The following is a 15581-nucleotide window of genomic DNA, read 5'->3' as shown; positions in this document are numbered from 1 at the left end:
CCTTCAGTGGGTATCTCCCTTCCTTCATTGACAGCAGTGGAAGACACATATCACAGTCTTGAAACAACTCTTAACACACCTTTTGCAAATATGGCCTCTGTGAATAACAACCAATGACCAGGTGAACACAAAATAGACAGCTATAAATTACCAGACTGTAAATAAAACTAACAAAGTCATATTAAAATAACAGGATTTGCACTGTATGTATGAAGCTGTAACACTCCTCCATTAAATGAAAATAATCAAAAATGTACTTCAAAATTTGACATTTAGAAATTCGAAGACCCTGTTTTGTGAGAGCCAGTGATGAGGGGCAGATGTGACACTGGCAGTGTGCGGTACATAAGAACATCAGAAAGTGTCCAATCGAGAGGAGGCCATTTGACTCATCATGCTCGTTTGGTGTCCATTAGTAACTGAGTGATCCAAGGATCCTATCCAGTCAGATTTTAAATGTTCCCAAATTGTCGCTTCAGCCACATCGCTGGTGAGTTTGTTCAGATAGTGACGCCTCTCTGTGTGAAGAAGTGTCTCCTGTTTTCCGTCTTGCCTACGGCAAAGGCTTCTGGACACAAATTCACTCGAGGCTCCAGATCCTGCTGTATAGGTCCTGTGTGTTACATCATTGTTATGTGTGGGTGACAGAAACCCTATATATTGTTTTATCAGGACAGCAATACTCACACCGAGGCGACACTCTGGCGCTGTTACAGAGCGAGACAGGGAGCCCAGAGCAGCTCCTACAGAGTCTCACAACTAGTCCTGGTGTGTCTGGGTTTCTGTGTGTGTTGTTTCTTATCTTTCTAGGATGGGAGGGGTGTGTGTGTGTGTGTGCGTGTGTATGTGTATGTGTGTGCGTGTACGCAATCCAGTTGAATCCAATCTAGTCAATTCCAGTTCCAGCTCTATAATCTTGGAAGTAATTCCAGAACATGAAAAAGAACCAACGCCCCCTCAGGCCTGAGGAACTACGTGTCTGTGTCTGTTTCACACTGAGCTGGCTGAGGGTGCCACTCTGCCTTTGACTTCGGGTGTCTGGATGCACAGTGTGGCAAAACAGCACAGTCCAACTGAAGCAGTATTCAAATATACTGACATTGGAGCACTGACATTTTTTAAAGTCCGTAATCAACTATCGTGGTCCATTTTGGCAGAAGCTTGCCAAACGTCACTGGGCCCAATGCTGGTGCTTTGTCTGCGGTTAAGTCATACATGTGTAACAGCAAAACACAGCTCCCTCCAGCAGATGCTGCGAGAGCGTTGTTCACAAAAGCTGGGCTGGGGACGCTGACCCACATTAGCCCGAGTCGCAGGGCTATGCCTGACTGCCCGTGCCTGCACAGCTTCAGCTCTCTATTGGGGTCTGTGGAGCCCCCGGGTGGGGCCATGGAGCTGGTCCAGGCTGTGCGGACGTTGCAGTTCTCCCAGGTGTCAGTTGAGCAGTTCTAAAGAGCAGCCTGCCTCCTGCTCCTCTTCCTCCTCAGTATCTCATGGCAGCCTGCCAGGTCTGTGTCTCTGACAATCCTGAGGGCGGAACTCCACACCCACTCCAGCATCTTCCTCTTTTTATTTATTTATTGTTTTGCTGCTTCTTCTTCTTTTTTTTTATTTTTTATTAATTGTCTTGGCGTTTTTGCAGACGTCAGATGTCAATGGGGCCATGGACCACAGAATTCCTTCAGCGGTTTAGAAAATGTGCACTGGACGCAAGAAACCAGCTTCTGGTGATGAAAACAAACAAACAAAAACCCAAAGACAGCCCAGAAGTCAGCAAGATCTTCAGGCGCCAGTGAAAAAGGAGGAAGACAGAAACTAAGCCGACGGTCTGGAGCGCAGGATCCGAGTTTCCCTCAGTAGAAAAGCAAGAAGAGGATCTGTGTGCCTCTGAGCAGTCTTGTGATGAAAATAACAACCACAGCTTCCGTTCAAGGCCCTGTCTCCCTCACCCCTGTTGCTGTGGCTCTCCAGCCTCCCCGGGGAAGTGCAGGGGGGTTGGCCAAAGTGTTGCGAGACTTGGCGAGAAAGAGCGAGAAGATGAAGTAAAGCTTGTTTGTCTGAAAGTTAAAAAATAAGAATGGAAAAATGAATAAAAACCCTATCGTCCTCTTTAAAGGAAATGACTGGCCCGTGTGAGGATCGCGCTCTCAGCGGCCCAGGCCCGGCCCCTCACACCAGCTCCCTGCTGCGGCGGCGCGGCACAATGATCTTGCGGTAGGTGCGTCTCTCAGAGATGTTGCGCTTCACCTTGACGATGGGCGTGGGCAAGTCCAGGTTGAGGGAGGGGCTGGAGTGGGACTTCTTCAGCTCCTCCCCGTCCGTCTCCACGGCGTCACACACATCGCTGTCGAAGAGGTCCAGGTCTGTGGTGCCCAGGCGCCGCCACGCGCCCAGCAGCTGCACGTACACCTCATAGCGACTCTTCTGCTTGGGGAGAGGGAGGGGAAAATCAGTGCCTGTGATAGTGTGAGAGCTGTGATTCTTTATATTTCCGTATATAAGTTTTTGAGTGTGTGTTTGTGTGTGTGTGTGTGTGTGTGTGTGTGTGTATGTGTATGTGTTCAGTTTGTGTGTGGGTGTGTGTGTTCAGTGTATGTGTGTATGTGTTCAGTGAGTGTGTGTGTGTGTATGTGTGTTCTGTGTGTGTATGTTCTGTGTGTGCGTGTGTGTGTGTATGTATGTGTTGTGTGTGTGTTCAATGTGTGTGTATTCAGTGTGTGTGTGTGTTCAGTGTATGTGTGTATGTGTTCAGTGAGTGTGTGTGTGTGTATGTGTGTTCTGTGTGTGTATGTTCTGTGTGTGCGTGTGTGTGTGTATGTATGTGTTGTGTGTGTGTTCAATGTGTGTGTATTCAGTGTGTGTGTGTGTTCAGTGTATGAGTGTGTGTGTTCAGTGTGTGTGTGCATGTGTTCAGTGTGTGTGTGTTCATGTGTGTGTATGTATTCAGTGTGTGTGTGTTCAGTGTGTGTATGTGTGTGTGTGTTCAGTGTGTGAGTGTGTGTGTTCAGTGTGTGTGTGTGTGTGTGTGTGCATGTGTTCAGTGTGTGTGTGTTCATGTGTGTGTATGTATTCAGTGTGTGTGTGTGTGTTCAGTGTGTGTATGTGTGTGTGTGTTCAGTGTGTGAGTGTGTATGTGTATGTGTTCAGTTTGTGTGTGGGTGTGTGTGTTCAGTGTATGTGTGTATGTGTTCAGTGAGTGTGTGTGTGTTCTGTGTGTGCGTGTGTGTGTGTATGTATGTGTTGTGTGTGTGTTCAATGTGTGTGTATTCAGTGTGTGTGTGTGTTCAGTGTATGAGTGTGTGTGTTCAGTGTGTGTGCATGTGTGTGTATGTATTCAGTGTGTGTGTGTTCAGTGTGTGTATGTGTGTGTGTGTTCAGTGTGTGAGTGTGTGTTTTCAGTGTGTGAGTGTGTGTCAGCCTGACCTCATGCAGCAGGTACTCCTCTCGAAGGCGGTGCTCCTCCAGGTCCCGGGCTCGGGCCCGCCGGCCCTCAGGGGGGTTCTGCTGGTGGTTCGTCAGGTCCGCAGAGAACGACTCCAGCATCTTAGAGTGGGACTCCAACTGGTCATCCTGAGAGAGAGAGGGGGAAGTGAGAGAGAGTCAAAAGCTTGATGCTGTGATTGCACAATGTCTTTACCCTTGGTCACTGTGTCAGTGTGGGCAGTGGTGTGACTCTTTTCATCTATGAGCACAGTGTAGGGTGCGTGCGCAGCACAGGGCATAACACAATACCGTGGAGTGCCGGGACTGGGTGGCCGGCAGGATGGGTCTGGTGAACTTCCTCTGGGAGCCCACAGCAGCAGGGAAGGGCGGAGACGAGTACAGCGCCGCCACCAGGTTAATACGGCAGATCCACGAGGACATCTGGTCCGCCGTGCTGCATTAGAAAGGGAGGGAAAGAGATAGGAGGAGAGAGGGGGGGGAGAGAGAGAGAGAGAGAGAGGTAGAGAGAAGGGGAGAGGAAGAGAGAAAGAGGGAGATAGATAGATAGGGGGAGCCATGGTCAGACAGGCACTGCACATGCCTTACAGTGTATACAGCACACGTATAAACACTCACACGCCTCTCTCTCTCCCTGTCCCTGTCCCTCCAGTACTCACGAGGCCTGGAAGAGGAAGACTCTCCAGTCTGCGGTCTGCAGGCGGAACACATGCTGCTTCTTGGTGTAGTCGGCGGCCCTCTCAGCCAGCGCGTGGTGGACACTCACCACCTCCTCTGAGCTCTGCCAGTCCATTCGGTACTCGTCCTGGGACACAGAGGAACAAGGAGGGGGGTGGGAGAGGGTGAATCAGGGTTGGAGGTGGAGATAGAGAGAGAGGAAAAGAGAGGGAGGAGGCAGCAGGAGTAGCATGAGGAAATCGATCACAAGAGGGACCAAATCTCAGCTAATGCACAACATACAGGAAAGAGAAGAAAACACTCTTGTGGTATATCTGCTTGGAAAGAGAGAAAGAAAGAAAGAAAGAAAGAAAGAAAGGAAGAGTAGGATGCCGAAGCAGTGCCATGAAATGCTCAGGTGCCCCAAACAGACAGGCAGGCCAGGTGAGTGGCAGTGCAGCAGAGTGACAGGCAGGGGGCAGTGTCAGGAGAGTCTGTACCTTCTGCAGATACAGCACCATGCCCTTCAGCACCGCGTAGAATGTCTTCCAGCTTCTCTTCCCCCAGGGAGCTGAGAGGTAGAGACCAACATGAATGGTCAGAGACAAACACAACAGACACAGTCACAGACAGATGCACTCACAGACAGACAGTGAGCTCTGCTCATAAAAGGCCCTCCGCAAGACTTTTTAAACAGAGAATGAACTCCATCTGATTTTCCGTCTTGTCATTTATTTCCTTATTCTATTATTTTCCCTGCAGTGCCTCTGTGTGCTGCAGTATCCCTACCTGGCTGCTCCCTCAGTCCCTCAGTGTGTTCAAGGACACCATTGGCATTTCTGCCCTGTGCTTTTGAAGATTCCTTGATGGATATCTAGTGGTCCCCCCCCATACTGGGACAATGGGGGCACTTGAATTGGACATTGACTGCACTGCATTCTTGTAAACCTTGTTAAGTCACCCTGGAGTAATATTAATAATGATAATAAAATGTAAATCAAAAGATTCAGTCAGGCAGTGTGCCCATGTCAGTGTGTGTGCGTGCGTGCGTGTGTGTGTGTCTGTGTGTGTCCGCGTACGCGTGGACTAACTCACTGCGCTTGCCGTCGATGTCTGCGTGAGCCTTGCGGATCAGGAAGCCCTGCTTGTACACGGTGGCCTTCGCGTCGTGGGGAATGTCCTGGAAGGGGTTGCACTTGGAGCGGAGTGGTGCATCCACAGCGCAGTCCCCTGGCAACATCAGCGAGCCCTTCAGTTCCTCCTCGCCACTGTCTCCGGGGGGTAAGAAGGAGAGAGAGAGAGACTGAAAATGACTGTTGGTGTAAGGGGGAGGGGGAAGAGACAGAGAGAGAAGTGCTGAGAGGAAGAGGGAGAGGGAGTGGAGTATACGCAGGGAAATGAAGGAGAGAGAGCTGAAAGGTGAAACATTTTTAGTACCAAATCCCGTAAACCCTTCTCTGTACAGCACAGTATGTGGCTGGGCTCTGTGCCAAAGGTCACCCAGTTGACCATTCGTTCTCTCAGTTCCCCTTGACTGGACTACAGTAAAATACAGCACAACACAGAACAGCACAGACAACACAGTGTAGAACAGTAAAGAACAGCACAGTGCAGTAGAGTGTAGTACAGTGCAGTACAGTACAGTACAGTGCAGTAGTGTCCTTTATATGCCTCAGAGAAGGTTCTGGCCAATCTGAAAACGCATCTTCACAGGTGCTAAGCTTGTGTTATGGTGACTGACAGACAGAGCAGCTGAGTGGAGGGTGAGGGGGGGAAGCAGCGCCAGCATGATATCTGATACTCACACTGCCCACTCCAGCGGCTCGCTCTTGATGCCGTGGTACAGACCCTGGGAAAGAGAGAAAAAGCCTGTGAGGCACTGCGTCACACAGAGGAGGATGTCCACAGCACAGCGTGTTTTTCTGCTAGAGGATGTGAATGGGCCGAGTTGCCCTCTTACCTTCAGCAGGTCCTTGGGGAAGCTCTGTCCCTCATTCATCCCTTCCAAATTGGAAACAAAGCTTGAGACGGTCATGGCTTTACCCAAGTTCTGGGGGCAGAGAACAACGCACGTTTTAATTAATCACCATTAATCACATTGGCCTGGGTCGGGCTGCGGGGCAGGTGAGATGGGCATTGGTGTTTATGGTCACGTGTGCTCAGTGGTTGACAGTGAGAGGGGGATGGGAGTCACAGTGGTTCAGGTGAACAGGTGAGTCCGGTGCTGACTCCCTCAGAGGGACACATGCAGTGTGGCGGGGAGTGCAGGGCAGGAGATGGTAGCACTGATTAGGACCAAAGCTGAGGGACAGCTACAGCAGTGGTGCATGTAGTGAATTCATGAAGTGCTGGTGGAGGGTCAAGGGTCAAGGGTGAAAGGTGAATGATGAAGGGGGAGGGTCTAAAAACATGGAGTTACCCAGTCTCCTGTCACCCTTAGGGAGGCCGATTTACAGGGCCCGCCCGTCCTGTGGAGTATAACAATGGGTCGACCACAAATCCGTTAGAGATTGGAAGAAATATACACTCATATACACACACTCACACTCTCTCTCTCTCTCACACACACACACACAAATCCCATCGCATTTATCCCTCTATGTGCCAAAGAAGCGCCACACTCACATTGCCATGGAGGTCAGTGTTGAGCAGCATGACGGCACAGGTCAGACTGAGCACCGCGCCTGGGGGGGAGAGATGAGAGATGGGATGTGAAAAAAAGACGGAAAGTGCAGTAAAGTACCGTGCAGTGCCGTAGGCTGTGGGAGCTGGGAGCTGGTACCTGAGGACTGAAAGCTGTGAGGGTTGCATTGATGGAAGCGCTGTGCGAAGTGCTGCAACACACGCTCCCTCTCCTGCGTCTCTCCGATCAGAACCACCACCTTCAGGAAGGACCTGCGGCAGAGGGGTCATACATCACACCATGGCAACCAGCCACCTCAGCCTCACTCTGACTGAGGGAGCTAATCACTTCCGCACAGAACTCTTCCTCCTCCTTGCTCTTTCTCACTTTCTCTCTTAATATCGAATACTATCTCCCCTCCCTCACTCCATCCCCTCCCTCTCCTCCCTCTCTCTCTCTCCCCCTCACTCCATCCTCTCCCTCCCTCTCTCTCCCTGATCCTCCTCACCTCAGCGCCTGGTCGAGATTCTGCCCAGAGAAATCAAAAAGCTTCAGGTACTCCTCGCCAACGGCACTGCTGAACTCATTGCTGGAAAGAACAGAGTGTGAGAGAGAGAGAGGGGAAGAAGACAAAGAGAGCATCATAAGATTATTTCACAACCAGGCTGCAGTGCAATTGTCTCCCTCCCTGTGGTCACCTTGCCGCCACACACAACTCAGCAGGTCCCCTCTTTCTCCCCAGCCCGCCTGCACACACACCTCACATTACTGCAGCACGTGTCAGCAGTGGACTGGCTTCAATGCAGTCTAGCACCACATTCACTACACGTGTTTTACTTTGCTTCCAGTGTAGGTGTCACTACTGCCTTACATTCTCCCCTCTCTGTCTCCCTCTTCCCTCTCCCGCTCCCTCCACTCTTACTCTTTGTCCAGGTGTTTCACTACATCTGTTCGCCGGAAGTCCTCCAATCTGTAGAGCCGCTCGGCCAGTCTGCGCGCTGCCTCTCTGTCCACATGGCTGCCGTTTAGCTGGGGGCCGCCGGGGCCCCTGGGCTTCTCCACTGTCTGCAGGTCACTGCACACACCAACACACAGCACAGTCAGGAACACAAAGAGGAACACAAAATCAGCCCCCCCCGCCCCCTGCTATCCCATTTCCTTGCTGCCCTTCAACATTAAGGCCCCTTTGCCTGTTTTCTAAAACTGCTGCAGTTTACAGACCCAATACTTCATGGTAACAAAAAAAATAAAATAAAAAAAAGACAAGAAGCCCCCCTGAGCCAGATCACAGAGCACTCGGCTGCTCAGAACTTGCAACGATGTCTGCAGCTCCTTGACTGAAAAATCAAGTGCTCACCTCTCTGGCTGGTCCTGCTGTTCTTCCTCACAGCCCATTCTAGCAGGTGCCTGCTCTTCCTCCTGTCCTTCCTCTGCCTTCTCTCCTTCCTTCCCTTCCTCTCCTTCTGCTGTCTCTTCTTTCTCCCCTTCCTCTCCTGCCTCTGCCTCCTCTTGCTTGGACTCTCTGTCCCTCAGAGCCCCAGCCTGTTGTGTTCCAGCTGCTGGAACCACCCCCTCCACTTCACTGTCCTCTTCTGAGCCATCACCGTCTGCCGCCGTTGCTACCTCCTGCTGCTGCCCCTCCTCTTGCTGCTTGAGCTCTTTGTTCGAGCTCCCGAGGGACCCGGCGGCCTCTGAGTCTGGGACTCCCATGCCGGCTTTAGTTCCTAGAGATTTTGTAGCCCCCATGGACCCTGTGCCCCCAGCAGAATCTGCACCGTCTACACAGTCTGCGATCCCTGTGCCTTCGCAGGCTCCTGCAGGTTCTGGCTCCTCCCCCAGATCCGGACCTTGAGTGGGATTTTCGGCCTCCTCCGATGAGAGCAAGGTGGCAGCCTCGCTCAATTCGTGGAGCAGAGCTTCTGTGGGTGGAGCTACGTACTCTGCCTCTGTTTATTGGATAAAACAACACCAAAAGGAGGTTAGCTCAGGGGTTAACAGGAACGTGTTGCATGACAAGTGTGTATGCACCTATGTGCAAATGTAAGACTGTGTCTTTGGGCACTGAATTAATCTTTCAGCAGGTTACCTGTGTTTTCTTCAGACTCTAATGGGGAAGGACACTCCTCAATTATCCCTCCCTCAGGTTGACAGCCATCGGAGCTGACAGGCACAGGCTCCTGCCAAACAAAAAAAACACAATCAAGTCAAACACAGGAGCTGTGCCTAGACATCGATCTCCTGCTCAGAGATCAGTCAGACTCCCCCTGTTGAGACGGGAGGCTTGATCTGAACCCTACAAATACAGTCCGGCAGTTTTAATTAAAAGGAAACCACAAGTCTTCTGAACTGCAAAGCCAGGTGACTGTAACCCCTCTGAATGAGTCCAGCTGCCACAGCGCTGACTCGGCTTCTATTAATAGACCTCATCGACAGGTGACTCATCAGCAGCTCATCTACTCCTTCACACCTACAGATATACCGTGTTGCTTTTGATGTTGTTATTGTTGGTTTTTTTCCACAGCTTAAAGCAGCCAGGAAACGAACTCCTGTGCAAGCAGAGCGTAGCGCGGTGTCACAATCAGAGGCAGGGAGAGATGTTTTCAAGAGCTGGTGAAGCCACACTTTCTTTGTCTGGGGAGTGGGTGGGGGGGGGGAATGGTGGCACAAGAAGACAGAAGCCAAAACCCCTACCGGTTGAAACATGGCACAGCCAACACAAAAACAAGGAGACTGAAGCTTACCAACAAACCTGCGTACCAGCCATTAACACACATGCTTGCACTCAGATGCCCACCCCCCCACACAGACACCGTTGACATGCACACTCACGCCAACACACAAGCACACACTCCCATTCAGACACACTCTCACGAACACACACACCATTAACACAGACGCAAATGAACGTACATGGTTCCTGCAGCTCTCAGTTGAGCAAATATAAGACCTTTTTAAGACTTTTTAAGACCCATCTTTAGAAAATGTAAGAACCATTTTCACAGCAAGTATAGCAAACGAAAATTCTAAAATTGTGAATAATTCAAATACCATCTAACAATGATCTATTTGATTTATTGTAAAATAATCAAACATTTTGATGCTATTAAAATACATACTTTTTTAACAACTTTACACAAGTAATGTTCACTTACTAAAACAATTATTGGCCATTTATTGGTCAAGATATTAGGTAACCTATGGCAACTGCTTAAATTCTTCACACTTTTTCCCCACTTCTAAATCTTCTAAATCTTTTAGCTTCAACGACTTCTTAAGATTAAGCGGCACTCACTCACACCAACACACAAATCACACAGGCGCACACACTCGCACTCACATTCACATGAACATATACACCATTAACTCACACACTCACACGTATGCCACTCTCAGTGTTGCCCCCCTCCACTCCAGCCTACTCTGCCTTGCTGGCACACACAGTCACCCCCAGGTGTGTCAGGGTCCCCATATCCACTGCAGCCACAAAGTGGGCCGCTGTGCGCCTGTAAGCAGTGTGCAGATATAGCATGCGATGCAAAAGCGGTGATCCTCCGCAGACAAGGCAGCACAAGGCAAGACGGGGCTTCTCAAACGCCATGCAGTGGCTAATTCCCCACTGACCATTTTACCTCGTTAGGCTCGTTAGGCTCATTACCCTCGTCCTGGTCAATCTCCCCATGGGCCGGGCCCAGGAGAGCGGAGGCAGACGGGGGGTCAGTGCGCTCTGTCTCCTCAGGACTGTCCAACCGCTGCCCCGCCTCCTGGATCCTGTCAGACCTGGCCACCTCTGGCAGGGACTCCAGACCTCTGTGGGCCCCCGGGACCCACCCAGATAAGGAGGTCACCCCCTTTCCCGAGTCCCCGTCCTGCCCCAAGGCCTGCAGCTCCTGCCCTGGGGTGGGAGGAGGGGGTGGGTTGTCCTGGGACAAGGGATTTTCAGTCCACTGCATCTCAAGGTCATCTCCCAGGCTGGCTGCCCCGCTGGACTGGTCCAGTTCGTCACTGGAGCTGTTCTCTGTGCGGGAGCAGAAGGAGGCAGGGGTGCTGGGGTCCGGGCCACTGCCACTGCCTGGGTCTCCCATCCCCGAGTCTCCCAGGCCCTGCAGCCCGGCCACCTCCCCCATCTCGCAGCCACACTCCAGCTCCTCAAAGGGAACATCCTCCATGTCTGATTCTCCTGACTCTCCCGATCCCGCCGTGGCCCCGTTCCCCAAAGCATCCACCCCCCATCCCTCCTCCTCCTCTTCTAACTTCTCCCCCCTGTCATCTCCCCGCAGTTTGGCCTCCAGGTCCCCGTCGAGTGCCAGCAGCTCCAGGGAGGGACACAGGGTCTCTCCAGCAGAGTCCTCAGGCTGCTGAGAGTCCAGACAGACCTGGGAGCAGTCCCCGGCAAAGCCCTGGTCCTCGTCCATATTTCCAATTTTGTCAGGAACAAATAAATAAATAAATAGACCAATAAATAAATAAATAAATGTGCATGCAGCAAAAATCAAGTCTCAGTCCCTGTTGGTCCGGGAGGAGTCCATGTCCACTGCGTTACAGCTCAGGATATCCCCATGGCTTCCAGTCAGGGCTGCGGGCTTTCTCCTGCTCTGGCGTTGCTTTCCCCAAGTGTGTCTGTGAGGTGGAAATTAAAACAGGCATGTCAATATATGTGTGTGTGTGTGTGTGTGAAAAATGGGTATGAGTCACTACGAAACAATGAAGGCGCAAACATAGATCATGGGTCATTAGTTGCAGTAGGCTACAGATCTGAAGAGCAACTGTTACCATGGTAAATGGGTCACTTTAAAAAGCAACATAAGCAATTGTATGCACCCCCCGCGCAAGAAAACAAAACACAACAAAAACAGAAGCAAATTGAATGTTTCAAACTTTCAAACACGCTTCAAACACTTGATGGTCTTGAGAGTTAAAAAGAGATTCAGTCTAGCAGGACAGATAAAAGCCAGCATTGCAAGTGCAGCTGTGGTCTCATCAGGGCACCGCCACGCATGCATCTCAGACAGAGCTAGGCTGGACACTGACACACACTGGACACTGGGCTGGACACTGGGCTGGACACTGACACACACTGGACACTAACACACACTGGACACTGGGCTGGACAATGACACACACTGGACACTGATACACTCTGGGAGGCATCTAACACTAATGACCAATACAAACATCCACTACCAGTGAAACAATACCCACAGGAAATAGGGGTCACTGAAGCTTCTAAAGCCGCCCTGATACCATTCTGTGTTGCTGTGGACTCAAGGTGCCACCATTAAGAACCAATACATGTCACAATTGTGATCATTTTCTGATTGACAGTCCCTGAATGGTTCGCAATGATGTGTTTGTTTGATTGTTTGCTTGTTTGTAGGTCAGAGCAGCCCACAGAGTGAACCAGAGGTCAGATTGAGAGCTACTGTACTTTTCGGTACGCCGATTCCCATGTACTGTGCTCGACAGGCACCTGCAGCTCCTAAAATGGAGGACCAAGTCGGTCTCCTCTCTGTGTGTTTGGAGGCTATGGTCTCGACACAGACCGCTGCGTACTATAATCACACCCTGTGATGCACGCCTCACCCCCCCTCCCCATCGGCCTAAATACAGCAGACACCACCCCAGCTTCTGTAAAATCTTTTAATTGCTTCTCTGAAGTAAAGACACTCACCCTGCTCTCTCGCCTCTGCCGCCCAGTTCAATATCCTCTGAAAGACACACTTTTTTATCTCACCTTTTCTCTTCCTTTCTCTCTCTCTCTCTCTCTCTCTCTCTCTCTCTCTCTCTCACTCCCTCTTAAAAAGTGTATTTCCTTCTTTACCTCTCTCTTTCTGCAACGCAGTCGCCAACGGACGCACGTTGCAATATATTTCTGTCAATCGTTTGCTGCAATGCGTTCTGACTTCCTGCCCACAGAGAGAGCGAGAGAGAGAGAGAGATAAACAGAAAGACAGAAAGAGAGAAAGAGGGAGGAGAACAATTAATAATAAAGAGATAAGAGACACAGAAAGTGGGGAAGTGCTGAAAAGAGGATGTTATATTTGTAGTAACTGTTTTACAGAACCAACGTTAAACGGATTTTAGTTCTTATTGAGATTCCGATGCAGTCATAAGTCTGCTGGGTCACAAATCTGCACTACGATCCACTGAGAGGCATCTTCCCTCCTGATTACAGAGGCTCATTAGCACCAAAACTCTCCCCTCTGGCGGTGCTTAGTATTTTGTGCTGCACCAGCCTTTCTTACACAGTCCTATAAATCCACAATCATGTTCCTGAAAAGTATTGCTGTCTGGCACACAGTACACAGTAGCTGGTGACAAGGCCTCTGGGAGATATGTATATAGGAGTGACATGTTTCATGGCGTTTGTCTGTGCTGCACGCAAATGACTCTTCAGGTGGTGCCTTGCTGATTTGCCTCCCCCCGCACACTTCCTACCTGGCAGCCTGCCCTGCAAAGTCTTCTCAGACGCTGTGTTTTCCAGGAGCAATCAATACAGTCAATACTACACAAGGCACACCTACACACCCCATTTCTGCCCTGCAACGGTCCTGTTATAAGGATAATGGCTGTTATTATAAGGGCCCTGTAGGCAGGTCAGTGTTGACATTTAAAGGGGATGGAGAGCGGCAGGAATAGAGCCTCTCTGCGCTGTAGTGGAATTTTCCTCTCAGGTGGCGTGTGTCTGTGCAGAACCTGAAACTTTCACCAGCCTAACATCCGCCTGGCAACGTCAGCCACCCAGCATGACGTCTTCACTTCCTGTCTACATCAGCAGGCTTCCTGTTTCCTGCTGGGGCCTGCGCTGTATCCACAATAACTAGGACACATTAGCCACAGACAAGGGGGGGGCATAAGACTCTGTGACAACTGCGGCAGGTGGCTACATAGTTGGAAAGACAGGGGAAACAGATCCCTGACTCCTGCAGCTTACGATGCTGACACAGAGACAAGAAGACAACAGGCTGATTGATTTAGTCAGAAGTGTTTGTGAAGAAAAAAAATACCTGTTACATTACAATACATTAATGATCAAATCCTATTCATATGGGGCCTGTATTTAAAACCTGAGCCTGACATGACCTTCATGTCATTTCCTGACACTTGACACCTGTTTTGGGCTTCCTGACAGCAGCCATGCTGAGTGAGATGAGATGCGGTGTCACAGCATGGGGGGCATGTACAGGACACTTGGCGCCTTCCCTGCTCCCGACACGATGCGTATGGGTGAAGACAAAACCAGGGGCAGAGGCAGGGAGGGAGGCAGGGGGTGCTTCCTGGTGCGACAAAGGGAAGAAGTAGGGGGTAGAGGCAGAGAGCAGAAGCAGGGGACAGAGGGGGCAGAATGGGAGGGAAGGAACAGGGGGCAGAAGCAACTCACCCATCCCTGCTGCAGGCTGTCAGAGCTGCTGCCGGCGGTGTGTATGTGCGCGCTGGTGTGGTTTGCTCTTGCTCTATTCAGACAGCCTGTTGCCTCCCCCACCGGAAGCAACGCTGTGGTAGCAGGCGCAGCGAGGCTCGCAAACAGAGCCTGTCATCCCCGGCACGATGGGACAGTCAGACAGGCAGGTAGGCAGAGTGACAGGAGGTGGACCTGCACCTCCACAGCAGGCCTCAAAATGAAATGTTAAAAATAAAATAAACAATAACGATAATCCAGAGCAAGCCACAGCCCGACGTCCCTCCTGACAGGTGCAGATCATCCGAGTTGTGAAACTGATTCCAGGACCTGCGCTCGGATCTCTGCCAGGGCTCTGGATTCCATTCGGATGAGTGTAGCTCCGCTCGAACTAACTGGACTACCTCCCCACAGAGTGTGCACTGGTTCCTCTGTCTCTCCCCTCCTCTTTGCCACAATGTAAACAAATACATCAATACATAAATGAAAATGAAATCAAAAGAAAAACACTACAAAAACAAGAAGACAGGCCCCGGGGAGGGCTGTGCGAGGAGATGCTGACCCTGCACTCGCAGCCAAAAGAGAAGAAGTTTACCTAACCAAACCAGTGTGTACAAGCCTGTGTCCGCTCTGTTGACAAGACAAAACCGGATCCTAGTGTCTCCCTCTGCCCTGTCATGTGACACAGCACTGTTGACTGCAGTAGTGAAATTCAACACCTCTCTCTCTCTCCCTCTATATATATATGGAAAGGATAAAAAGAAAAGGTTTTCTACAACACTGACAAAACCCAAACAATGCACCAGCTGAAATGCTTTGCCCCTCCCCCCACAGCCTGCTTCCCACCATGTAAACACTGAGGTGCTCATACATATTTTAAGGATTGCACACCTCGACACTCAGAGACTACCTGGTGTGTCAAAGAGCCGCCCCTTCTCGAACACCTCCCTCTCAGTCCGCTCCGGCAGGGCCTGGGAGGAGGCGCCCTGACACAGTGAAAAGGTGTGCTTCCTCTCCCAGCTGCATCCTACTGGGTCTCTGTGTTAGAAGATACCCCTGAGAAAGAAGAGAACACACAACAGAGTACAGAGCAGAGAGAGAGAGACAGACAGTGTGTTTTCGCGGGGGGATGACAGGACTGGTTTAGTGAGGAAGGGAAAGAAGTGGGCCGGTTCGCGGAGGCCTCCGGGGCAGGGACAGGCTGGGTGGGGTGGCAGGTAAACTTCATTCCTGCAAACCTAAAGCAAAATAACTGGCTTCACCACTGAGCAGGTTTCCACCAGCCTGCTGGTAAATGCAGCATGGTCAGCCCTCTTGAGCGTGACACAGGTGTACACACAGCGAGCGAAGGGGCTGTTGTCACCGTGCATGGAGTAAGAACAGTGCGGGACAGTGCAGTGCAGTAATACAAAGCTCTGAAAGTAACAAACTGTATCACCCTGTGCTGCCCGGCTGGCCCAAGCC

The 15581-nt window shown here is 50.9% G+C and overlaps 1 protein-coding gene across 3 annotated transcripts; it reads right to left on the bottom strand.

Moving 5' to 3' along the window:
- Positions 1-6: 6 nt before the first annotated feature.
- On the bottom strand, positions 7-15001 carry LOC136759352 (PH and SEC7 domain-containing protein 2). Of its 3 annotated transcripts, none has more exons than XM_066714309.1 (17): positions 14100-15001; positions 10351-11338; positions 8808-8898; positions 8079-8667; positions 7644-7796; positions 7230-7310; positions 6881-6993; positions 6724-6782; positions 6059-6148; positions 5904-5947; positions 5194-5366; positions 4599-4669; positions 4101-4246; positions 3733-3877; positions 3424-3570; positions 2248-2424; positions 7-2057 (listed from the first exon to the last, which is right to left on the bottom strand). In XM_066714309.1, exons 2-17 carry the CDS (start codon positions 11131-11133, stop codon positions 1929-1931), a joined length of 2991 nt encoding a protein of 996 aa, XP_066570406.1. In that variant the 5' UTR covers positions 11134-11338; positions 14100-15001; the 3' UTR covers positions 7-1928. The 3 variants fall into 3 exon arrangements, with proteins under 3 accessions (XP_066570406.1, XP_066570407.1, XP_066570408.1); XM_066714310.1 differs by lacking the exon at positions 14100-15001 and adding an exon at positions 12390-12750; XM_066714311.1 differs by having other exon boundaries at positions 7-2424.
- Between the last annotated feature and the right edge of the window lie 580 nt (positions 15002-15581).

This window comes from Amia ocellicauda, chromosome 9 (genome assembly GCF_036373705.1).
Source record: "Amia ocellicauda isolate fAmiCal2 chromosome 9, fAmiCal2.hap1, whole genome shotgun sequence".
NCBI classification, from domain to species: Eukaryota; Metazoa; Chordata; class Actinopteri; order Amiiformes; family Amiidae; genus Amia; species Amia ocellicauda.
The sequence above is the reverse complement of the archived record's forward strand: the minus strand, read 5'-3'. Positions and strand labels throughout refer to the sequence as shown.